Source organism: Tasmannia lanceolata, unplaced genomic scaffold (genome assembly GCF_043159265.1).
Source record: "Tasmannia lanceolata isolate RefF3 unplaced genomic scaffold, GAP_Taslan_0.1 ptg000016l, whole genome shotgun sequence".
Classification (NCBI taxonomy): domain Eukaryota; kingdom Viridiplantae; phylum Streptophyta; class Magnoliopsida; order Canellales; family Winteraceae; genus Tasmannia; species Tasmannia lanceolata.
In genome coordinates this window covers 15,195,080-15,220,497 of record NW_027518693.1, presented here as the reverse complement: position 1 = coordinate 15,220,497, position 25,418 = coordinate 15,195,080, and the positions used below count along the sequence as shown (strand labels likewise).

The window sequence follows — 25,418 nt, the reverse complement described above, 5'->3', positions numbered from 1 at the left end:
TCCCTAGACTGTTTTTGAACTGTTCACGCAGGGAAACTGCTTGCCCTTCCTTTTACACTATTTTTCTTGGGAAACGAAATCCGAGTGTTTTTGGTCGGAAATGAAATCCCTAAAGGGTGGGGGGGGTGGGGGGGGATGGGCTTTTCCATGTCATTTTTTGACTTATTGTAGAAATTCCACATGTGTAATTCTATTTTCCTTGGAAAGCTAGTGAACACCAGAATTCTGTCTCGTCAAGGAAAAAAGAGGTTGTTTTCCAGGGATTTGCTTTCCCAGGAACACAAGTGAACAGAGCCTCACTCACAAGCCACCTAAAGAAGAAAAGACAGCTGGATTTGTGCAAATATCAATTACGATTGTGCTGATAACATTTCCCTAAAAATAATGTTATTTGCAAGAAAAATGATATTCCCATCCCCATTTCCAGCATTTCCACCTCATTTTGTTTGTCTGTTCCTGTAGATAACTTTTTTTCTTCAAGAAAGGACAAACCAAAGAGGGGTAGAAATATCACTTCCAAAATTGAAAATAAGGCCAATTTTGGATACCAATTAAGAAAGAGATATCAGTAATTCAGTATATCATTATTAGAGAAGCTAAAAATAAAGGGTAACCCTCCCCCCCCCAAAAAAAAAAAAAAAACTCAGAGCTGTAAACAACAGAGAGTACTAATGGCTATGGAGGTGGAGAAGGAAATTACATGAGCACATGGTTGTCCTCTCCCTCTTCTTCTTCTTCTTCTTCTTTTGGTGGGGGCAAGTTGAGATCAAAACTAAAAAGAGAGCTAAGCTTTTTCTCCTTTTGCTTCTTTTTCTTCTTGTTAGGAACATTCCCATCACCCCCTTTTTTGTCCCAATGCAATCTCTTATGCCCTCCAAGAGCCTGGCCAGAAGCGAATACCTTATTGCAAATTGAACACTCATGCTTTTTCCAGTTTGAATCGAAAATCATATCTTTCATCTCTTCCTCCTCCTCTTCTTCCTCTTCATCTTCTTCTTTAGAGATGGATTGTTTTGCTAAGTGGGTCTTGAACTTGATGTGGCTTGAACGGTGGCCACCAAGGGCTTGATAAGAGTTGAAGGATTTTCCACAGGTTTTGCATGTGTGGGGATTGAGGTTTTGGGTGTGGAAGGATTTGGAAAGCATAAGGAGGAAGTGAGCAGTGTCATGATCTTGGGCAGAGGAGGAGGTGATGCTGCTATTGTCAGAGATGGTGATGGTGGTGTTTTTGTTGGTTGTGGCTTTTCTTCCTCTCTTTCCTGTCAGAGACCAAGTGAGGAGGAGAGATGGGATTTTGCTGGTTTTTGTTGTTGGCATTGGGAAAAGATATAAAAGGTGAGTGATGGTGGTGAGAAAGGGAGTGTAGGGTTTGCTCAGAGAAAAAGAGAGAGATTGGTTCATGTCAAAGTCATTGTAAGGATTGGAGAAAAAGCAATATATATCTCACATCCCGGCCCTCTCTCTCTCTCTCTCTTAAACACGTGCCTTTTTGTGAAACGTTATATATCTCTCAAATCCTTCAAAATCTCTCTCTCTCTTGCCTTGTAAAGTTAAAGATGCCCACTTCCCACATGGACTAAATTAATCACCTCTTTAACAACTTATTACTTCTAATAGCACTGTTATCACATGGCACTCTTGGTGGACTATGGTCACTTACATCTCATTTGTTGCAATGCTTACCTTGTTTTGCCATTGGCAGTCTTAATATTATAAATGAAAAAGAGATGGAATCTTTTGTGGATGTATTTTTGGCCATCCAGTTCAGAAATAGACTCTCTCTTTAGCTGAGGTCTGCCCTCAACCACTTTTTCTATTTGTCTCAGTGTCAACCTGCAATCTTCTTAAAATCCCAAGTTATTCTCTCTCTCTCTCTCTCTCTCTCTCTCTCTCTCTCTCTCTCTCTCTCTCTCTCTCTTATTTGGCTTCTTCTCTTATCTCAAATCTCGCACTAATTAAAAGTTCCTTAGATAATAGCTTTTTCAATAAAAACAGGAAAACGTTTACGTTACAAATCAAACTGGGTCCTCTTAATTTTCCAATTAAACTTCTAAACAATTACTTTTTAAATCTCTCTCTACCTCTCAATATTTGGTCTCCTACTAAATGCTCTGGAAAATCTCTTTAGAGGATATAGTTTATATTTAGAGAGGAGATGTAATATGTAGAGAGAGGTAGTAAGGGATTTTTAAGGGTATTTAGTAAGAGACTAAGTGTCAAGTGTGTGTTTTTGTGTGTGAGAGAGAGAAAGATTTGGAAATTTTTTTAAGGACAGAAATAGAAATGTCTATGAGTGGGAAAGATATGTGAGAGATTTCAGGAGAGTCTACTGGGAGAAACACGCCGAGCGTGTTTGAGAAGCGACAGTCGGAAAGATCTCGGGAGCGATCAGGAAAGATCTCGGTAGTGATTACTGTCAATTGCATGCAGACGCACGCGCAAGGGAGAGCGAAAAAATTTCCTAAAGATCGTTCTTGAAACTCATGTGCCACGCGAATGTGATTAGGTTTGTTGACACTATAAGAAATATAACTTCTAGTAAAAATCCGTCGCCTTTTAGGAGTGCATATCATCCCCCCTTTTAGGAGTGAATATCATCCCCAGACAGATGGGCAGACTGAAGTTGTCAACCGCTGCCTTGGCAATCTCTTATGTAGTTTGATTGATGACAACCCAAAACAGTGGGCTTTTCCAGGCCAAATTCGTTGTACCTTTTGGTCCATCGAATTAGTAACAAAAAAAAAAAAAATAGTCGTCCCAATATAAAGCGTCGCTAAAGGCCTTATTTGAATAGTAGGAATTTTTTGGAAATGTTTGAAAATGAAAAACTTTAAAACAATTTCTTATTTTTTTATTATTTAATTACAAATATACAAGTGAAAAAAGTAACTTAAACCACTTGCTGTTCAAGTATTATTTCCAGGAACCTTCAATTTATAATGATATCCTTCTATATAAGCTATCCGCCCTTTCGATTACTTGGGAAACCCAGGGCCTAGTGTTCGTGGCAATCAGCCCCATTGAATCCTTCTGATGTGAAGTACATCAGCCCCTCTGCAGTCATTGATACACTGCTGCTGGGTGTCCCAAGTAATCCAAAGGGGCGATATATCACTTCCCTAAGCTACAACCACGTCATTTTGCTCTAAATTGTGGAGACAAAACATTTTCTAAGAAAAAAATTCTTAGATAAACGTTTTTCCTTCCATCCAAATTCCAAACAGAACCTAAGGCCCTATTTGAATTGCAAGATTTTTTTTGGAAAAGTTTAGAAGAATTATTTTTCCAAAATATTATTGGCTTAGCCTAACTCGGGTTAACCTAAGCCCCTGTTTCTATAAGCCTTGTGTGGCAAACATGAAATTATTCCATGGAATATGAGTGGGCCCAATTGTAAAAGTGGAGTTGAGGAGGAGGGTTGGGGAGAGACTTGAGAGGTACTCGTGGAGAGAGCATGGGCAGAGCAAGAGAAATCCCTAAAAACAGTGAGAAAAAATCCCCACTTCAAATTGGGTTTTTCCCCCTGTTTTCAGTGGGTTTTCTTGCTCCCCTCACTCTCAGTCTTTCACCCTCTCAAGTCTCTCTCTATCTCTCAGCCCATCTCTCATTACTGGTCCCACTAATATTCCATGGAAATTTTTTTCATGATTGTCAAACAAGCCCTTAGATTCACTTGAATTGTAGAAATCCATCTGTCTTATATTCATCATAAGAATGAATCAAAAGAAGACTGACGATGATTCAGACCACTTGTAAATAAAAGGTTTGCCAACAAAAACATGCATGAGAACACATTTACAGCAAATTTTATTGTACAAAAATCAATACAAAGAAGGTCTAACATCGTAAAGAAAGGAGAGCTCTTACGCAAATCAGATTTCAGATTCACGTCTTCACGGCGGGCCTAACGAGCCCCAACCCAGAACCGCTCCCCAAATGCTTAAAATCCCTTGCCTCCAGATGATCATCATGGCCAGAAAACCCAGTCCCACCTTTCTCCAAGCACACCAAATTCCTCTCCTTGCATTCCTTGTTGCACACTAAACAGACCTAATCAACAGCCACAAACTTGTCCGCGCACTTCTTTCTTTACCCTCTCGACATACTGTACTGGAAGATGGAGCCTCAACTTGATGGGAGCGTCGGGTGTAGCAGAGGGCAACCAAAAGGCTTTCATGTTATGAAGGGCTTCCTCTTCGTACAATGTCACCTTAACGCTGTTCGCCCCGTGGAAACCATTTTTGTCTGTGGTGTAGCTCCTGTCATTATAGTGAGGGACTGCCCCATGGTTTGATCAAAGGCATCCAGCTCTCTGGCCTTCTGCACCATCAGCTTCTCTTCTTCTTCATCTTTCTCTTGCTTTTGTTGGGCAGCATGGGCAGCTAACTTCCTGTCGGGTTAAATTAAACAAAGTAACCAATCAACGTCATGATACAAAATTTGAACTAGCAGGGTTTGTCATCATCCAGCAAGATAAAAAAAGACATGTAGCATGGTGTTTGTTGAGAAGTTAAAAGTAAAAGACAGAACAGCAAATCAATTTGACTAGTTCCAGAGAATAACAGCTAACAATTGTTAATCATTAGAAAGCGACCCCAAGGTATCGCATAAATAGTTTTATCCCGTAATGAAGGTCTGTACTCTCCACCACCAGACTTGCTGGTCTAGTAAACCCACCTCAAAGAAGCATTCAAACAAGCCCAAGAAATCAATAAAGGGAATGAAAAGAAGCTTAAGCAGGTTGTGTTTGTGTTAATCCTCAACTGAATATAGTGTCCATGTTTGAAAGAAGAAATATGGCATACGGAATTGTACCCTCTTGCAACACATCATGCCTTTAAAAAAAAAAAATAGTGCATCCGAGAGGGCCCTAAACCAAGTTTCTCAACATAAAAATAGCCATTCTTCTTGACTTTGCTATCTCTTTCAGCACTTAACACTCCATTAGTTAGATCACTCATGGTGTTCATGATGCTCCATTAGGCAATCAAATGGATGACCTTTTAGTCCCAATTACCTCAACTTCTGCTATTACCAGAGTTGGTGCATTTCCACTTTTTTTTTTTTTTTTTGAAAAATGACAAAGATTCATTAATATTAAGATAGCAATCGGGACCAGGAGTCCCATCCTGCTTTACAGTTACATATTAAAGAACAAGGGCACGGGCATCCCCGAGATCAAATCGAAGATCTAAAAAGGGTACCAATTGAGCTAGAGGCTCAACCCCTTGAGCTATCTGTCCACATCTCAACAAGAAGAATCTAGCACGTGCTCACTGGATGATGACACCTGATTGACAGAGGGTGGAGCCTTCGCCATGGAGAGTAATTTGTCTAGCTTCTTGCAAGAGAAGTTGCTGATGTTGTAGACTCCGTGAAGCTGGGCTTCTTAAACATTCCTCCATGGCGTCACATATAGAGTTGAATCCATAGGAAGGTCAACCTTACGAAGGGTCACTCTACGTTCCCCTGGTTTAATGCTCTAAAACCTTGGCCATGTAGAGTAATTTGTCTAGCTTCTTGCAAGAGAAGTTGCTGGTGCTGTGGACTTTGTGAACCTGAGCCTCTTAAAACACTCCTCCATGGCTTAACATATAGAGTTGGAATCCATGGGATTATGGGAAGGTCCACCTTACAAAGGGTCACCCTACATTCCCTAGGATTAATGCTCACGGTCCAATGGATGATGTAGATATGGACTCTAACCAAGATTCTCACATCAATGAAAAGATTTAAATGATTTGTAGGTGATGACAAGCTCAGCTCGAGAAAACAAGCAACATTGACAAATACACTTCCTCCTACTGAATTTTCAAGAATGGCATGGTTATGTTTGATGATAGAGAGGTCTAAGATATTGTCTATTTTTAAATTATTTTGCAGATATTCGATCCCAATTCGGTAGAAATATGTGGTTTACGTGCAAAGGAGTATTTGTCACAAGTTTCAAAGTTACTTTGGTTGCCATAGTATTTTCCATCAAAATTCTTGTGTTCATATTCACCAAAATAGAGTAGCAAAAGTAAAACATCATCATATTATTTTATTTTATTTTTGAATGGTAAAACAGCATCTTGTTATTGAAGTCAATCATGTTATTATTTAATGTGTTACAAAGTTGTATTGGTGAGGTGTCGAATTGACTGCACATTCCATTAATTTTCCTGACATCGCCTCATTTTATGTTCCTCCTTTGTATACTTGGTTGCGTCCATTTTGTTCACTCGTTGGGTCCAACTGTTGATAAGTTTGATTCTAATGTTTGATGGGGACATCAACAATAGGAGGTTTACAAGCGCAAACGTGGACGGGAATGATGGCGTAGGCATTGCATGGGCCACGTATATTGTTGTCTTTTTTTTATTATTTATTTTCTATTTTCGTAATTTTATTTGTAGCCTACCTTTTAGTCATCAAATCTCATCCGTTTGGCGTGTTTTCTGTATTATTATGAAGGTTTTCAATTACCTATCTAACGGGCCCAAGATCATATGATTTGGATGTGTTTTGAGCAAGTTATGAGTGTTTTTAAGAAGGGGTATAGGTCAATTACGAGATTACTATTTTTAGTAAGTTTTTGTCTTTATTTAGCTTTGCTTTAGATTAAATGAATAGTTGAGATTAGTTTTTAACTTTAGGTTATCTTCTAGGGTTTCTTTTCTTATAAATACATCTTATGAAAGCAATGTAAGAGACTTTTGGAATATTGAATAGAATTGAGAATTTTTTATGAGAGCTATTGTGGCTTGGACTTCTTCTTCTCTTCTCCTCTTGGTGGCTTGGAGCCATTCTTTTCTCATCTCCTCTCATCTATTATTTTCTATTTCTTCAATCAAATCAACACAAACAAGGTTAGTAAATTAGATTTTCTATTTTCTTTGTTCTTGAACCCTAAAACTAGAAAACCCAAAATCCATAGATCTCTCTTGTTCTTCAAGATCTTGTTATGAGATTTTGAGGGATTGTTTTATGATTAAACCTCAGGCTAAACACCCAAGAACCCTAACTTTAAACTCCTTTTGTAGCCAATTGAAAATTCGCACCATTTTCAAGCCCGGAAACCCTTTTAAAGATCCCTAGCCTAAACCTACCATCAAATCAGAGCCTAAACCCTAGATTAAACTTTCTTTTACCTTCTAAACCTTAACCTAAAATTTGGACAGTAGTATTAAACCAAAATCTCAGATCTGCCAAATTACCAAAATACCCCTACAACCCAAAACTGGACCGTTTTGAGCCTTTTATTGCTGCTGGACATTTTTTTGTTTTTCTTCATTGGATATTATTATTTACATGCTTGTATGACATCTATTTCATTGGTACTTACATTAGCTTTTAGTTCTTTTAATTGGTTGCATGCGTAGGCCTAGTTTCGGACTAATCTTTCTATTATCAATTCATCTAACGAATCCTTATCGCTTTGATTGAATTGTATAAGGTTTAGTTCATGCTTAACTACAATCTTTACAATTATTTATGCTATTTAAGTCTCATTATTGCTGCTGCCCATAGATTAATTAGGCGTTAATTCGGCCCTAGGTAAGTTGTTAAGTGTTCTTTTAAATTTCCGCATAAGCCCTAAATTGTCCTAAAGCCTTAATCCCATTAGGAGAGTAGGATTTTCCCTAAATTAGGTATTATCCTGCATCATTGTTGTTGTTTGTTTGTTTTTTTTTTTTTTTTTGAATGATAAAGAATTTCATTAAAAGAGACACAAGAATACACAGGCAACTACAGCCTGACAGAGGAGGACAAGCAGAAGATGCCGCAAGGGAAAGAGGAAAAGAAAAGAGCCAGAAATACAACACAGGGCCATCAAGGGGGAAGAAAATCAAAGAAAAGAAGAGAATCGTGTTGGACTCCCTGTCTAGCTAGCCTATACGCCTCCGAATTAGCTGACCTTCCGACATGAGCATAAGAGATAAAGGAACCCTCCACTCGGTCTTTGATCTCGTCAAGCCACGACACAAACTGCCAATGGAGGAGGTAGGCTCCCCTTCAACCACATTATCACATTTAAGGAGTCCCCTTCCACAATCACTCTATCCATTAATTGTGCCTCATGAAGCCTGATCCCTTGTAAAAAGGCTCTTACTTCTGCCTAATTTGAATATGAGATGCCAATAGGACTTGAGAATGACCAAGAAGTCACTCCTCTCTCATCCTTTAAAAGGCCCCCTATCCCTGCAAGGCCCGGATTCCCCAAACTTGAGCCATCAGAGTTTAGCTTGAACTTCCCAGGCTAAGTAGGGTCCCATCTAGGAGAAATGATCTGGCAATGCTCCTCGCTATAGTATATCTCACACTATCCCTGCCATAAGTCATATGCCAACACAAATCTGAACTCAGCCAGAATCCTAACCCAGGAGATAGTCAAAGCTATTACCTTCGTGGCAATGAAGTAAGCGCTTTTAACCTCACCTCTAAACACTCAAGCATTTCTCTCCTTCCATAGAACCCATATAATAGCAAGCAATGATACTTTCCAAAGAATTTTTCCTTTCTTTGTCCATGGGGTCATTGATAAAGACTCCAACAGATCTGGCAATGAGGCAAGAAACACCCATGAAATCCCCAACCTTGAAATAATCCGACTCCATACATAGTTGGCACAATTACAATGAATAAATATATAAAACAGTGTCACCCGCCTCCATGCATAAAGCACAATGATCCACAATCACCATCTGACAACTTCGTAAATGATCCACCATGAGAATTTTATCAAGCAGAGCTGACCACACAAATGTGCACACCCTGGGAGGAGCAGGGATGCTCCATACTCTGGCTAGGTGAAAGGGAACAGAGTTTGAAACAATCCTGTGGTAGAATGATTTGACGTCGAAAGTCGCAGAAGAGCCCCAGATCAAAACCCTTTTGTAGACTCCGTCAAGTGCCACCCTATCCAGTTCTCTGTTGAAGAATTTTCTCCTAAAATTGATATTCCAAGACACATTGGCACCTTCCCTGACAAAGCACTCCTCCATGAATGCTTATTTGAATTTGATTCTCATGTTGTTAAATGTCCTTTTTGTGAGTTATTCTTGTACCTAGGGTTACTACCACCAGGTTCTTAAAGAGAGGTTTCTTTGTATCAATGTTACCTTCTTTGAGAATACCTATGCTTTAGCCGACACTTAGAATTTATTGAAGACACGAGTGTCCTGCCGTGTCTGACACTCCTTTGGACACTACTGCTATAAGTGTTAGACTTGCTGTGGGTGTGTGGACATGTTTTTGTGTCGTGTCAAGTATGATTTTTTGTTTTATTATTGCATTTTGTGTTTACCTCTTTTATTATAAACTATTCTTTTATTATAAACTCTTTTTAGCTCTTCTTTAACTAATATTTGTTGTTGTATCGTATATACTTTCTATTTTAGCAGTGTACCTGTTTCTAAATTTTGCAGGTTTTCCGTGTCCGTGTTGACACGCGACACTCGTGTCCGTGTCTACAAAAAAAGAGTTATTTTCTTCATAATTCTCAAGAAGAAACAATTCCAACTTCATCTATTCATGTTCCTATTTCACTTGATACTCTTTTGTCCCCTACATCTTTACCCAAGGTAGTTGTTTCCTCAATTGCAACTAATATATCACATGAACATGCCTATGGGTTACACGAGAAGGAAAGGAAAGGAGGCACCAAATGTCCTGACACGACAAGCCTATCAGTCTACTTATGTCTCTATAGATCCTAGTTTTGTTTTTGTTCCCAATTGTCTTGATATTCCAATTGTCATTCGCAATGGTAAACAAGTTTGTACTTGACATTCTATTGCTCAATTTGCAGGCTCTAATAATTTATCTTTCTCTTATATGCAATTTGCCTTGTCCCTTTCTTCCGTCTCTTTGCCAAAATCATGTCAGGAAGCTATTTTTAACGATGGATGGATGAGGAAATGGCTGTTCGCATACAAAATAATACATTGGACCACATTGATTTACCAGTTGGAAAGCACGTAGTTGGTTGTAGATGGTTCTATATGGCTAATTATCTCCCTAATGGTACAATTGCGAGTTAAAAGCTAGGATAGAAGCTAAAGGGTACACCCAAACTTTTGGTATTGACTATTCTAAGACTTATGTACCTGTTGCAGACTTAATTATGTTCTCATGATATTCTAAATTGCTGCTAATAAGGATTAGTTGTTGTGGCAACCTGGTGTGGAAAATGCTTTTCTGAATGGAGACTGATAGGAAGAGGTATAAATGGAGCAACAAGGGGTTAGTTGCTTAGGGGGGTTCAGGTAAGGTTTGCAGACTGAAGAAAGCCATCTAGGCGTATAACAATCTTACCACAAAAGAAGATGGGTTTTAGAAATTTAGTACCATTAATTGCATATGGGTTTTTGAAATAGCCATGTGGGTCATTTTATGTTTATTTTGAGATCTAAGAGTATGATTATCTTGGCAGTGCATGTCGATGACATTGTATGATTTATCTTGGCAGTGTATGTCAATCACATTGTTATTATAGGTAACGCTGAAACAAGTATTGATGAGTAGAAGAAATATCTTCTGCAACACTTCCAGATAAACGACTTGGATCATCTATAGTATTTTCCTAGGATCGAGGTAGTTATATATCTAAGTTCGGTATAGTCTATTACAAAGAATATGCAAACTTGCTCTCCGAGAATGGTTTGTTGGATACCAAGCCCAACACATCTAGACAAACGAGTTGGAACAGCTATGGTATTTCCTTGGGATTAAAGTAGCTAAATCTAAGACTGGTATCAATCTGTCACAAAGGAAGTACGTGACAGATTTGTCGCCAGGGACGGGTTTGTTTGGTACCAAACCCGATGATACACTTAAGGATCCAATTGTGAAATTATTACAGGATCAAGGAGAGTTCTTCAAAGATCTAGGCAGATACCAATGTCTTGAAACTTACCTAATTGGCCATCACTCGTCTTAAACACTGGTTTTACAGCAAGTGTGGTAAGTCAATTAGTGAGGTGCCTCTGGTAAAGGCATTAGTTTGAAGCCCAACAATAAGTTGAGTTTTGAGGGTTTTTCTTATGCTAATTGGGCAGGATCTCCTATTGATAGGAGGTCCACTACTAGGTATTGTAACTTTGGAGAAAACTTGGTGACGTGGAAACATAAAGAATAGAGTGTGGTTGCAAGGTCCAATGCAAAGGCAGAGTACAGGACAATGGCTCGTACTATTAGTTAGTTAGTGTGGCAATAAATCTTATGCTTGAGATGGGTTTAAAGGCTGAGGAACGAATGAGGACAATGGCTCATACTACTTGCAAGTTAGTGTGGCAGATCTTATCATTTGAGATGGGTTTAAAGGCTGAGGAGCCAATGAAGATGTACCATGAAAACAAAGTAGCTACTCATGTAACAAGTAATATGGTATTTCATGAGTAAATATATCAAAGTAGATTGCCATTTTATTCGAGAAAAATCATGAGTAAGCAAATATCTACTCCATATGTGATCCAATTGACCACCCATGAGTGAAATAATGAATTTTTGTAACCATTAAAAAAATGAGTTTTTTGTAAGAAGCCATGGCTCGAGTGAAACTTGCCATCCAAATAGTTTAACCATGAAACACAAATACCAAAAGACTATAGATGAGAGATGGAATAAGCAGGCCTGTCATGACTTACATGCAACAACTAATTTCTAATTTCTAATTGTTTAATGACTTGGCTTTTCACTTCTTTTGCAATTTTTAAAATTACAGGATATTTTCCCAACCCAATATTATTACATAGCAAGAACATTGTAAAAAATGTGGAGATAGAGGCCCAATTTACAAAGAAATATCAAATACAATAAATCAAGTTAGTATTGTGTATTTTTAAAATGCAAAACTATGAATTGCATATTTGAAATTTATATAAGTATTCTTGTAAGTTCAAACTTGCTAGCTTTGTCAACTATCATAGATTGAGATCTAGATTCTACCCATATGTTCAAGGGTCATTTGGATCGGATGTGGCAAAGGATGGAGTAAAAAGAACTTATTTAGTTATTAAAATAGAAAATTAACTGACTTTTTTTTATTCACTTTTCATGTGAGTGGTGGTTAAACTATGGGGGGAGTGAATTTAAACTTTGGAATCTCACTAAGAGTGGTGCTAAGCAAAGAGGAGGTGTACGTTACGAATCGCTTGTGTACCGTTGATGGGAGGGATGGAGAAGAGGGGAGGGGGGGAGGTGGAGTGGTGCTGAATAAAGAGAGGAAACGGTTTGTGAAAGATGTTGAGGAAAGGAAAAGAAGGAACCTGGTTCTGATCCAAACCTCCTTCGATCAATCCGCACACCTTTAAAATCAAAATTAAACCACATAGAGATCTGAAACGGGGGTTACCTTGTGACGAAACTCTATCTCCCGCTAGAAACTTCGTCAAACTTTCAAAACTTTGTCGTTTTTTTATCATTCTTTGCCGACAATTGCACCAACCATAACTCTGATACCACTTTGTAGAATAATTCATCGGGCCTAACATGATCTAAATGCCACATACATGGTGGATATCCATGCCACGAGATCATAAACAAGAGTTACCTCATGATGAAACTCAGTGAGACTCCATCTCCCGCTAGAATCTCCGTTGAGCTATTCATTTTTTATCATTCTTCAACGACGATCGCTCCAACAACAACTCTAATACCACTCTGTTGAATAATTCAACAAGCCTGACATGATCTACGTGCCATATACACAATGGAAATAGTAAACAAAGCCCATGCCACACACAATGAAGACACAAGGTGACATGGTTCAAAAAGATTGCCTACATCCATGGGCGAGTTGATGAGCAATCCACTATGAGCAACAACTAAAAATTACTATGATTCTCCCCAATTAATATAAACACAGATCAATCTCAAAACCCTTCATTGTAATCTTTTCTAAAACCACTTACTCCATCTCTTGTTATTCCCACAAGAGACCTCATTGTTGAATTATTCAATGGGCCTAACACAATCTACGTGGCACATATACAACGGAAATTATACACAAGGCCCAAACGTCTAAAATTTAGCTTCAACTAAAGATCAAATGTCTCGTTAGAAAAACATTGGTGCGATCCCAGAGGTTCGCGGGTGATTCCTGGGGACAGTGGGGAGCTGATGGGTAAAAGTTTGCAATTAGGTAGTTGAAATCCTGAAACCATACCAAAAGAAATCAAATTAAGCATTCGACGTTTTCCGACAGGTATGACGTAAATGGACCAAACGGGAATCTTAGGAAAAATACACGGAATAAAGTGTGACATTTTGGAGAACCTATCAACAAGTTCAAACTTCAAAGATAGAGTCAAACTTCCTAGCAGTTTGGGGAAAACCTATGACAAAGTCCATACTTGACATCCTCTCAAGGTCTACTATGAATCGGCAACGAAGAATATATATTGAATGGTATGGCAACAAAGAATATAAACCAGTGTTTTTGGCCAGGCCCTTAAAAGGCTGACATGTCCTGCACTGACGCACATAACGGATCACGTCACATTTTAACAGCGGCCAAAAGTACCTCTGCTCGACCAGAGAAAAGTCTTCGCTTGCCCAAAATGGCCTGCCAAGCCTCCACTGTGAAGCTCCAGAATAAGGCTCTCTCGTGTAAGGATCCCTCTGGAATGCACAAGCGAGTAGAGTAGAATAAAAGCCCATCTTGGACAACAAACGCCGGGCTAAGATCCACACCCATCAACTGACAAGACTCCCAAATAGGGCCGAAAAATGGATCAGTCGAGTATTGGTCCTTAAGGGAGTCGAATGAGAGAACTACTGGTCTCAACGTCACAAGTAGATATGTCCTCCTGCTTAAGGCATTTGCTGAACCCTTGCTTTGTGCCTGAGGTTGGATATATACTCCTGCAAAAAGGTGACCCATTTGGCATGACACTTATTCAAGGTACATTGCGAGTTTATATAACGCAATGTTTCATGGCCGGAGTTAAGCACAAACTCACGCTGAATGAGGTAGCGCCTCCAATGCTTGAGAGCTTGAACGATAGCATAAAATTCGACGTCATACGTCGAGTACCTCAACCTAGCGTCATCCAGCTTCTTGCAAAAGCTTTTGGGCATCCTTCGTGACTAAGGACAGCTCCAATGCCTACATGAGAGGCATCACAATCAACCTCAAAGATCTTACTAAAATCCGGGAGCACTAGGATGGGGGCAATCACCATTTTGGTCATATGAGGTTAGAACTCCGATCAGCCTCAGGAGTCCAATGGAATACACCCACATGACCATATCATAAGAAGAAGAAAAACATTCAGCTTCAACCAAAGACCAGATGTCTCAAATTTAGTTTCTAACCAAGGTGAGCATATCTTACACCCACGTAAATCAAAACCATCAAACCCAAATCAAAATTCCTAAACAACTCAAAGAACTCCACCCAAAATCACACACACAAAATCTCCAAAAATATAAGCAATATCTGAAAGGGGGTAATCAGGGAACCCAATCAATACAATAAGAAAACATAGTGCTATCAGATATGATGATTAATTCCTCAGGAATCAACATAGAATAAAAATTGCTGAAAAAATCAAACGATGGGAAAGTGACCAACCTCTTGATATCTTTCTTGTGTGCTAGCAAGCATTCGAGTATGCATTCCTTGCAAAAGACATGGCCTTTCTGACAACAAAGAGGATAGATAAAGGGCTTTAAACAGAGACAACACACATCAAATGGCTTGGTCGAATCCCTCCCGACCCTCTCTCCTTCTGGGTTCCGTACCCTAGTCTCCGCTTCTCATCGTACGTGAAGAAAGCTAGGTCGTTATTGTTCTTCGAATGCCGTTGGGGCATCTTCCCCCCTCTATAATCCTAACCCTAACCCTAACCCTAAACTTTTTAGCGATCAAGAGGCGAGTAATTTGACTGAAAATATCAGAAGCAGAAAAAAAGCAAGACAAGAAATAAAACAGAACGCTTGTTTCCGTTGTTGGATAGGCCTTGAAAACGGTCAGCGGGAGAAGACACACGGGAAGTAGCTTGATTATATGGTGGTCTCCCGTGAAGTCTAATATGCAACTTCGAAAAATTATATGGTGGAAGGCCGTGCATGATCGTGCACCCAAAAAAAATACAGTCGGGCCCACAGTTTTTGGGTGATCCAACCCGTTGATTTGTTGGGACCTTACATAGAAAGGGTGTACCCAGAAAATCCTCCCAATAAGATGATCCTAACCTTCCCATTTTTTGGTGGTTTAAAATTGAAGATTGGAAGGTTAGGATCATCCTATGGAGAAGATTTTCTAGGGACACCCTATCCACGTAAGGGACACCCTATCTACGTAAGGGCCCAACGAGTGAACGACTTGGATCACCAAAAAAAAGTCTCGTGAAACTTCTGTTGAGTGTCATTCATTTTTCTTTTCATGAAATTTTTTTTATGGAAGTTTGTCTTTCAGGCTCTGATTTTTTTTTTGACGTAAAAATGGACGTAAAATTTGTTTTAATTTTACGTCGAAAGAAACGGAGCCTCAATAGAAATTTTTTTGGAGTTTTTTCAGAGAAATTTTATTAAAAACAAAAAACAAAAAATGAAACGGCGACAGAAATATCCATCGCCATTTCTATTGTAAGGGAGTAAGGGACGGATATTTAACCGTCACAATATCCGTCAATATACCCCTTTGGCGACTCTTTTTGTTGTGACGGAAATGTTTCGTTGCCCTATGTCTCTGGTGATGCCTTTTCCCCCTCTGGGGACCGATTTATTCCGACGTTAATAACATTATTTCTTAGTGCTTCTCATATAAATTTTACTAATTGAGTTATACATATATAAAAGATTAAAAGTGTTTTATGATTTATTTAGGGAAATGATATTTACGCCCCTTTTATCACCAGGGACACCCATTTGCCAGTGTACCATGCAATCAAAGCCTCTGGATTTTTTTGACATAAAGTACATGAGCCCCCTTTTTGCCATTGATACACTGACGCTGGGTGTCCCTGGTGATGAAAAGGGGCGTAAATATCACTTCCCTTTATTTATATGAACAATCAAGCAACCTTTGTTTTCTATGCCATACAGTAGATCTCCGTCATCAAAGAGAAGAGTCAAATTGAATTAAAAATGAGAAAAAGAATAAAAAGGGAAGAAAAACACATTAGGAGAAGAGAAATACATCTTGGTGAAGTCTTTTCTTTTTTTGGGAAAATGAACAAAAATTAGTTTTTAGAAAAGAAAAAAATAAGTTGTGAAAAATGATATGGAGACTGAGAGTACGACCAATGGGAGAGCCCAACAATGATAGTGTCATGTGTGCAAAAAGTAATGGGCGATGATAAATTCGTTCCCCAGAAAGATAATTTACCTTCTGCTATTTTCCTAATTGTTTGGTTGCTCAAATGTGGCTGGGAGATTAGTAGAGAAAGAAGTCAAATGGAAGTAGACAAACATGGAAGATGGGGAGAAGAATAGCGGAAGAGTGGTAAGTAGCTTTTAGTTGCGCGGTATTCCTTGAGAAGATTAGTGGAAGATGTAGGGGTGTCATTATCAAAATAGAGGGTGGAAGAGAAAGAAAGGGAAGATGAAGAAAGAGAGAAAAGAGAATAAGACAAGAATTTTCTCCACTTCTTCCACCCAAATTCCACCAAAATCGTGAAAGAAGGAAAAAGGTAGTTATGATGTCTGGAAGATGTCTGAGTTTCAATGCAAAATGGCAACGAAACATGCATTGGGCAGATTAGTGGAAGATCCTCAGCGTTTCAAACGGCGATGATCTCCTTGCTTGAGCAACCAAATAGAGATGGATTACATCACTTGTGAGTGTGGCAAGAACCTATTTGCCAGGTCCCCTTTTCGGCTGTACTCTCGGCCTCCCTAGCATTACTCTATGAAAATATAGAAATTATATAAATAAAACATCAATAATCCTTTTGTGGAGAGGAATAGAGAGGATGGGTGAATTCAGATAAGTGGGTAAAAAACAGAAAAAAGTAGTACTTAGAGGGTTTTCCCCCTCTATTTTTGCCTTTTCTCATGCCCTAGTGGTTCAATCCCTACCTGGTAAAGACTTTGTTCTTCAACCTGGAGGTCTGAGGTTAGATCCCATCTTACCTACCAAGAAAAAAGTCTCTTCCTTTCCAGCCTTCCCAAAAATGTCCATGGTTGCTAAACATGACCGTTGCTAAACATGACCTTGCTGTTTACTATTTTTCCTTCAAAAACCGTTGCACATCATGTAACTGTTAGTGATTTTGGATTTTCAAAATCATGTATTTTGCATGTTTTAGTGTTTTGGAAAATGTTTTATCAAAAGCGTTTGGGAAAAAGAAAATATTTTCTTGGAAAGATTTGCTTTTACAAAAGGATGTAGAAGTGTTGTTGAAAAGATAGTCCCGTACCGGATGAGAGAAAAGAAAGAGAAGGGCTTATAAAGCACTACACTTTTCTATTACTTGTTTGATTGCAGATTGGGTTGAACCCATGGTTGGACCCGCGGGACAGTGACGTACCGTTCGCACACGAGCATGCGCACGAGCGCGGCGGCGTGGGCAATGGGCTATAGGGCGAATAGTGGCGCTTAATTGGCTTTTTTAGGCGCACTTTGCAACGTCGCGAGGAGCGATTGGAGCCTTTAATTTTTCCAGATTTGATCTGCACCGTTGGATCAAGATGAAGGTGGACCGGTCGGATGGATGGGTCAAATGGGTCGTAGGCCCATCAAGCCGAATGGTTCGGTTGGGTTGGGCTTTGGTTCGGGCCTAATGGTCGGCCCAACGGGCCCATAACTCCAACGGTCAAAGGGTGTGATCAAATGGGTTGTGTCCCTTCCCCCAACGGTCAAGTGCCAAGGGGGTGCGATCCACACCATAGATGGTTGATTTAACGATGACTGGGTTAGAGAGAGGTTTTACTCAAACCAACAGTCACCTCTAGGATCGATCTGGACCGTTAAATATCAATGGGTGCGATCTAACGGTCAGATTTCAAACATTCTGGAAAGGTGCCCTGTAGAGGTGTTTTTCACTCTGAAAAGACACCATGTGGTCTAGAAATGTGCAGAATTCGGTCATTTCACATAGGAAAATGAATTGGCAATTCTGACAGACTTTACACTCTCTTCTACACTCCTACAAAATCTTCAAGTATTTCTACATACTGTTTTTCTTTTGTTTACTGTTCTAGATACTGTTTTTCTGCAGAAACATTATCTAGAAATTTCTCTAAGGCTTGAAACTTCGGAAGGGCATTTCGGGTTTGATTCCGCTAGTGCTAAGCGTCATCAAACATTAGTAGGGCTTCCCTACTAGGCTTCATTGTATCTTGGAGGCAATTCACGGATCCCCTTTGCACACTACTAGTGGGGGCGAATCTTGTCTTAAGGAAAGTGATATCACGTCTTGAAGCAACAAGTTTCTATTTTCTATCAACAACAGTATCCTCAATTCGTTCCAACAGGAACTCCACAAAAATTACACTCCATAGGGCTCTCATATGTGAAAATGATGGGACCTACCCATATATTTGTATGGCAAATGATATATTCACCCCTTTTTCTTCCTTGGGCCACTACTTGTACTGTAAACGGTAGTAATAATTACACTAAAGAGGGGATTTACCCGAAGTACGTAGAAAAGAGGGTGAAGGTTGATCCCATTGTGTAAATGCAACCCTATCCTTTTTCCACCAATGAGTAACTAAGGCCCTCTTCGTTTCAGATTGTGACAACCGATGGTGGGGGCCCAACGGATTATTGGCCTCACCATCGGTTATCACAATGTGAAAAGAATAGCACATAAGGAGTATCAAATATTAGGGGTGCAACTTGGGTTGGGCTCAGCCCAAACCTGACGGGTTCAACTTGATTTTGGCTCGGGTTGGGTTGGCATTTCCTTGGGTTGGGTGTGTTAGGGTTGGTTGGGAAAAGCCAAGCCGATTTAATTTTAGGTTGGATTATGGTTTAGGCCTTGACAACCTGTCCCGAACCCAACCTCCATCCTCTAGTTTTATCTTGATTTTCTTTGGGTTGTGTTTTTTTCTTGTATTTTTCAATTTGGCCCTAGGTGAACCCGAACCCAACCGACGACCTGACTTGATTTCAGGTTAGATGGGTTGGCTTAGGGTTGGAGATTTAGAGGCGGACTGGGTTAGGGTTGACCATCCTTAGACCCAAGGCCCAGGTTGAGTTGGATTAGGGTTGAGGGGATGCTATCTCGAGTTGGGCTAGGGTTGGCCTCAACCCGACCCGAGTTGCAACCGTATCAAATATCGTACTGGGGTGGAGTTATCAAACTTAACCCCATAGGCAGATTATGACAACCGATTTGTCAGCCCTAAAACTAACTCAAATTTAAATGTAATTTTGAGCCCAATAATAGGTTTGCGGCTCACAATCGGTTGTCATAATCTCAAATGAACGGGGCATAATCTTTCTCTGCGATAACACTCTTTAGTCTCTTTCTTCCCAAAGGATAAAACAGAAACATTTAAATGATTGGGACAACAGATTCACGAGTGGACAGATCGATCAAAAGCAACCTATCATATAAAGGCCAGGCACAACAACAGGGGCTGAGTAGGATAGTGGTCCATATCTACACGTGTCGCAATCCAGACAGAGGATGATTTTCATCTCTTGTTGTATATGAGTTTGTATTGTTTTGTTTTATTACTCACGGATGCAGCTTGCTTCTTTGGGCCATAACTCAACAGAAGTTCTTATGAAAAACCCTTTTCTTTTCACATTTGGAAGTCTTAAGAAGGAAATGATATATTCGCCCTCCTTTCTTCCCCGAATGACCCCCCTTGTGGTGTAAAAAGAGCAGTCATAAATACACTAGTGGGGTGGCCTGAAGACGAAAAGGGGGTGAGTACATCACTTACCCCTTAAATGGTTCTTTTTCCCATGGAGTGGGCCAATCTTATGTCGAGGGGTCCCATTGATGTCCTTCCCACTCTAAAAGTTAGAAGCACCGTACCCTTTTATTTTGGAGTTTAATTAGATGAAAACCATATGGGAAATGATATATTCGCCCCCTTTTTTTACTTGGGACATCCCCTCTAGTGTAAAAGAGTAGTCATAACTTCATAACTATACTAGAGGGGGTTGTCCCAGGTAAATAAGGGACGAATATATCTCTTCCCAAACCATATAGCCAAACAATTTTGAATATAAAGGTGTCATATCAAAACAAGGGGATGTTATTAAGTTTTTCCACATGAATTGTGCAATATCAAAACAAGGGGATGTTATTAATAACAAGGGGATTTTATTAACTCTCACTCACTCTCTCCCCCCTTTAATAAACAAGTTGGGGTTAGGCAATATAAAAAAGAAAAGAAAAAGATACTACGTAATTAAGAGAACAAAGCACCCACTATCCCTAGAAACTGTAACTAAAGAAAGTGGGGAACAAAGAATCTCATGCGAGGCAAATTCTTCGAACTAACTCTAGAGAAAATAACTATGGGAAAGGTTGGGGGGGACAATGGTTTACCTATTTCCAACATATGCTTTGGATGTAGCTCAACATTCAATGGATGTGTGGTGAGTTACGTAATGAGCTAGCTTGATGGGTGCATATTAGAATCTTTGGGAGCATCTTCGGTATGGAGTGCGGGTGTTTCTTCTTTGGAACCTTTTGTCATGGGTTCATGGCTCACCTTCGGTGTCGTTGCAGTCAATCAATAACTCGTCTCTCTCTCTCTCACACACACACACAAAAGATGGACTAGATGACCAGTCCCATCCCCATCTAAAGAAAGAACAAATCCCTCAACCACACAGTAAATGAAATCCTCTAAATAAATAACTTTTCCTTCTCAACATTCACGCATCAATTAACTCTCTCTCTCTCTCTCTCTCTCTCTCTCTCTCTCTCTCTCTCGTACACACACACAAAAAGAGAGACCAGTCTCATCTCCATCCCAAGAAAGAACAAAGAACAAAACCTCAACCACAGAGTGAGGTAGTACTTCCTCCAAAGCAACAGCATTTCCTTCTTTTCAACACACTCATCCAACCATCTCTTTTCCTTCTTTTCAACACAATCATCCAACCATCTCTCTCTCTCTCTCTCTCTCTCTCTCTCTCTCTCTCTCTCTCTCTCTCTCACACACACACACACACACACACACACACACACACACACATCTCCCATATCCACAAAATGTAGATGCTTCTCATCACAAGAACTTCAGATTTTCTTGTTGTTTTGGTTCTGTTGAGGGTGGATTTCCCAATTGATGGAGAAGCTTGTTGAAGTGTCTGAGCAAGAGGTGTGCATAGAATTCAAGCTGGGTTGCAAATGTCGTGCAAACATCAACCTCAAATCCCTCACCCATTTAACACCAATAGCCTTCAAAGTCCAAACATCCTCTCCTCACAAATTCCTTGTAAACCCACCAAATGGCCTCATCCCTCCCTTATCTTCCACCTCCTTCCAAGTCATCTTAAAGCCTCAAACCCAAATCCCATCTACCTTCCCTCGTTCCCCCTCCGATCGTTTCCTGATCAAAACAACACCTGCCAATGACCTCCAAACAAATCCCACCTCACAAAATGATAATTCACTCAACATGTGGTTCTCTTCCCCAACCCATGTTACCCATGACATCAAACTCAAAGTGGTCTATGTGGGCCCCTTCCTTCTTTCCCATTCCATTGCCACCGGAGACGCAGACGCCGTCAAGCACATTCTCAGGCGACAAAAATCCGGCGCCGCCCAACTCCCCTCCCTTGACATCGCATCTCTCCTCGAAGCCGCCGCCACTTCTCGGAATCCAAACATGCTAAATTTGCTAGTCGAAGCCGGATTGAAGCTCGAAACGCTCGAACAAGTACCCAATTGTACAAAACCATATGAAGAATCAGAATTGGAATCAAAATCGAAACCGAAACCGAAATTTAAGGTGCCACAAAATGATAGTGAGGACAAGGAGGCCCTCATGTTATCAAAGGGGTGGGTCCCAATTCACCTCGCAGCGGCCTCAGATCGATATGATGTGCTTTCGGCGTTGATAGAAGATGCGAAGGTTGGGGAATTGGATTGTAGGGACAAACAAGGCCGCACTCCGCTACACTTGGCTACCAGCAAGGAGAGCCTGCGATGTGTAAGACAATTGGTAGAGGGGGGTGCAAATAAGAATGCTAAGAGCAACGATGGTCGCACCGCCATGTTCAGAGCTGCGGCCAATGGAGATCCAGCAATGGTGGCATTGCTTTTGGACATGGGAGCAGATCCTAATATTGGTACCAATGACAGCCACAGTCAATCCCCTCTCGATATAGCTCGAGATAAGGGTCATGTAAGTAAATCAACACAGACACACACATACACACTCCATAGTAGCATGTAAGGAAATGAATCCCACATGGGGATCGCCGTGTATGATGGAAAGATTAACCGTCGGATCGTGATTTGATGGTTATAGATGTTGGCCCAACTCTTTGTAATCACCAACAAGTCGAATCCGACATAATCATTCGACCATATATCGGTGATATGCTATATTCACTCTACACAAGAGGCTTCCTGTTTGTTAGGATTTACCTTATGTTTTTCTACCAAAACAGATTTAACATGCCAATCATATACAGCTGCAACATAAAATTGCATCATAGTTTACTATGGGATGAATCGATTTGAGACACTCGGTTGGGCCTATCATGAACATATCGCGGTCTTGACCATTGATCCATTAGGTCACAACATGAGATTACTTTATTCTAATTTTTGCAATCAAAGTATGACGGTGGGCCTACAAATAGATGGTTATGAAAATTTGAGTAGACCCATTATTGCAAATTGTTGGATATGACATCTTCAACAATAAGGCCCATTGGATGAATGATCCGCCTTTTTTTACAGAAAATGTACAAGAATTTGATGAATTATTCATCCAAATCATATTTAAAATGGAGAATTTGCATTTAATTCCTAAAAAATGAGAAATTTCGAATTATTCAGGATTTTTAAGTTTTAAACGGCTTATACAATTTTAAGTTTTTCCCATGATTTTTTCAATTATTCGGAGAATTTTGTACCTAGAGTGTCTAACCAAGTAACCATAGATTGTTTAATTAGTGTCTCGTAGCTAATTAAAACATTAACATTAAGATTTCTCCAAAAACTTAAGGTTTTTTTTCAAGATTTTTTCAATTATTATGAGAAGAGGAAGTTTAAACTGAAGGGAGCCCTTGCAAAAAAGAGGTGAAAGGGCTCCCCCATTGGCTGCACATCACCATCATGCATTAATAAACGCTGAAAAGTCAAACATGATGTTGGATTGGGTATAGATCCCATTGTTGGATCAACTGGTGTTAGATTACGCAAATGGATAAGTAACCTAGCTAGATTGAATTAAAAATTACCTTACCTCACCCGCTTGCCTAATCTACCACCAAGTTGATCCAACGATTGGATCTATACCCAATCCAACAGTTGGATCTCACATACTCTAACCATATAATGTTTCAATAGTGTCTTGTATCTAATTAAAATTTTAAAAATTAAATTTCCTCCACCTATGATCATAAAACATTGATTTGAATGCAGAAAGAGGTCGTGGAGATCCTTGAGCGAGGAGAGCTAGTGCTAATGGCGGCAAGGCGAGGCGATCTTAACCGTTTAGAATCCCTACTGCGAAAAGGTGTAGGCATCAAGTGCTGCGATCAATACGGCCTAACAGCCCTTCATTCTGCAGCCATTAAAGGACATGCCAATGTGGTTGCAATGCTAATTGAGTTTGGGATGGATTTGGAATGTGAAGATGCAGAGGGACATACTCCTTTGCATTTGGCTGTCGAGGGTGGGAGCATTGAGACAATTGAGGTGTTGCTCGACCGAGGAGCCGATGTGAATGCGCGGAGCAAGAGGGGTGCAACTCCTCTCTACATGGCTGCATCTATGGGATATGATTACATATCACAAATCCTCATTAAGAGAGGTGCTAATTCTTCATGTCTACCATCTTCTTCTTCCTCCCTCTCATCTTCATGATTCAACTGAAAACCCCACTAAATCTGTTTGCAAATTGGCATGTTTTCCCTATGGCCATGTTTGGCAGACATGAAAGTTTTTTCCATGGAATATTAGTTTATCAAGTGCTGTGAGAGAGACTAGGAGGGTGATGGAGGGAGAGAATTGAGAGTGCATGAATGAGGACAGGGTGAGAAGTTTCTGAAAAAGTCAACAGGCTGGGAAAAGAAAAACTATACTCAAAATAGAGCTTTTGTTTACCTTAATGTTCAATCACTTCACACCATCTCCCCACTCATGCCCTCTCAATTCTTTTCCTCTCCCACTCATCCTACTCCTCTCTCAACACATGGTAAGGTAATATTCTGTGACAAAAAATTTTTATGGTTGCCAAACATGCCTTAAGATCTCACAAATCCTAGTTAAGAGAGGTGCTAACCCTTCATGCCTGCCACCTACTTCTTCCTCCCTCTCATCTTCATGATTCAACCCAAGAAACCCACTTAATCTGTTAGCAAATTGGCATGCTTTCCCTTAACCTTAGGAAATTCTCTAATTTAATTTTAGAGGGTACTTAAGTTTGTTCTTGCAGAGGACTTGTACACTCAAACAGTCTTTGGTCAGTTTTGTATATTTGTATTAACTTTTGCACTTGCGAAGGACTTGTACTCTTGACAGGTTTTGGTCGGTTTTGCATATTTTTTGTGAAGTGATATATTTTCCCCCTGGGAATCCCTCCAGTGTATTTAATTATGACATCTCTTCTTAGGCTCTCTTTTGATGCTTAAGCATTTTTTGGGCAAGTACTCACCCTGGAGAGGGGCAGGATTTTAAGGGAAATGATATCTGCGCCAGGATGTTTTGATAAACATGCGCTCCACTTGTTTGTCGTGTAGTATTTAAAGGGCTTTGAGAGCTTTTTGAGAACTATAATATCCTTTGAGATCCCTTTAAATACTACACGACAGACAAGTGGAGGAGCGGCTGTTTATCAATACACTTTGGCGCAGGTATCATTTCCTGATTTTAAATGTCTGGTAAAGCAAAACAAAGAGTAAGTACAGTTCATGGATGCAAAGTTAACCGGTGGAGAGGAAGAGATAGAGAGAGAAAGTAAGAGAGAGGGGGAGGATTACCTAAAATTCTATTCCTTTTTTAGATTTTTTCATATGTAAAGAGAAGTGCTGACACATCACAGACATGTATTAATTGCAACTTTTCTTGTGTTGTAAACTCAACGGATTTGGGTGTTTGGCAAACAAACACTACAAGTAAAGCAAACAGTGCTTTTTTTACTTTAGGATTGCTTGAGGGTCCTTTTACTTGGCATCCAAACATAGCGTAAAGGGCGTGATTTGGTTAAGGAAAGGGGGCAAATATCTCATTCCCCTATTTTTCCTAGGGCTGCAACTCGGGTCGGGCGGGTCGGGTTTTGGAGAACCCAACCCTACCCGAGAAATATCTCGGGTCGGGTCGGGTCGGGTTTTT

General features: G+C 40.0%; 2 protein-coding genes, 1 long non-coding RNA gene and 1 pseudogene across 4 annotated transcripts; 1 reads left to right on the top strand and 3 right to left on the bottom strand.

Moving 5' to 3' along the window:
• Window positions 1-563: 563 nt before the first annotated feature.
• LOC143848983 (zinc finger protein ZAT3-like) lies at window positions 564-1,396 on the bottom strand. Its single transcript, XM_077358025.1, has one exon. The coding sequence runs from the start codon at window positions 1,315-1,317 to the stop codon at window positions 697-699; it is 621 nt and encodes a 206-aa protein (XP_077214140.1). The 5' UTR covers window positions 1,318-1,396; the 3' UTR covers window positions 564-696.
• Window positions 1,397-3,678: 2,282 nt separating this feature from the next.
• Window positions 3,679-14,996, bottom strand: LOC143849062 (E3 ubiquitin-protein ligase CSU1-like; annotated as a pseudogene). Its single transcript, XR_013235533.1, has 2 exons — window positions 14,561-14,996; window positions 3,679-4,390 (listed from the first exon to the last, which is right to left on the bottom strand). The product of XR_013235533.1 is annotated as an E3 ubiquitin-protein ligase CSU1-like (transcript).
• On the bottom strand, window positions 12,057-14,385 carry LOC143849064 (uncharacterized). Its single transcript, XR_013235534.1, has 3 exons — window positions 14,166-14,385; window positions 13,947-14,092; window positions 12,057-13,848 (listed from the first exon to the last, which is right to left on the bottom strand). It is a non-coding gene; the product is annotated as an uncharacterized LOC143849064 (long non-coding RNA).
• Window positions 14,997-20,796: 5,800 nt separating the features above from the next.
• On the top strand, window positions 20,797-24,617 carry LOC143848433 (protein VAPYRIN-LIKE-like). Its single transcript, XM_077357380.1, has 2 exons — window positions 20,797-22,257; window positions 23,508-24,617. Exons 1-2 carry the CDS (start codon window positions 21,196-21,198, stop codon window positions 23,949-23,951), a joined length of 1,506 nt encoding a protein of 501 aa, XP_077213495.1. The 5' UTR covers window positions 20,797-21,195; the 3' UTR covers window positions 23,952-24,617.
• Window positions 24,618-25,418: the final 801 nt, after the last annotated feature.

Excerpts from the sequence above, each read along its gene's own strand:
- LOC143848983 (XM_077358025.1), bottom strand. The coding sequence starts at position 1,317 with ATGCCAACAACAAAAACCAGCAAAATCCCATCTCTCCTCCTCACTTGG.
- LOC143848433 (XM_077357380.1), top strand. The coding sequence starts at position 21,196 with ATGGAGAAGCTTGTTGAAGTGTCTGAGCAAGAGGTGTGCATAGAATTC. Across the intron at positions 22,258-23,507 it reads TAGCTCGAGATAAGGGTCAT|AAAGAGGTCGTGGAGATCCT; the intron begins GTAAGTAAATCA and ends ATTTGAATGCAG.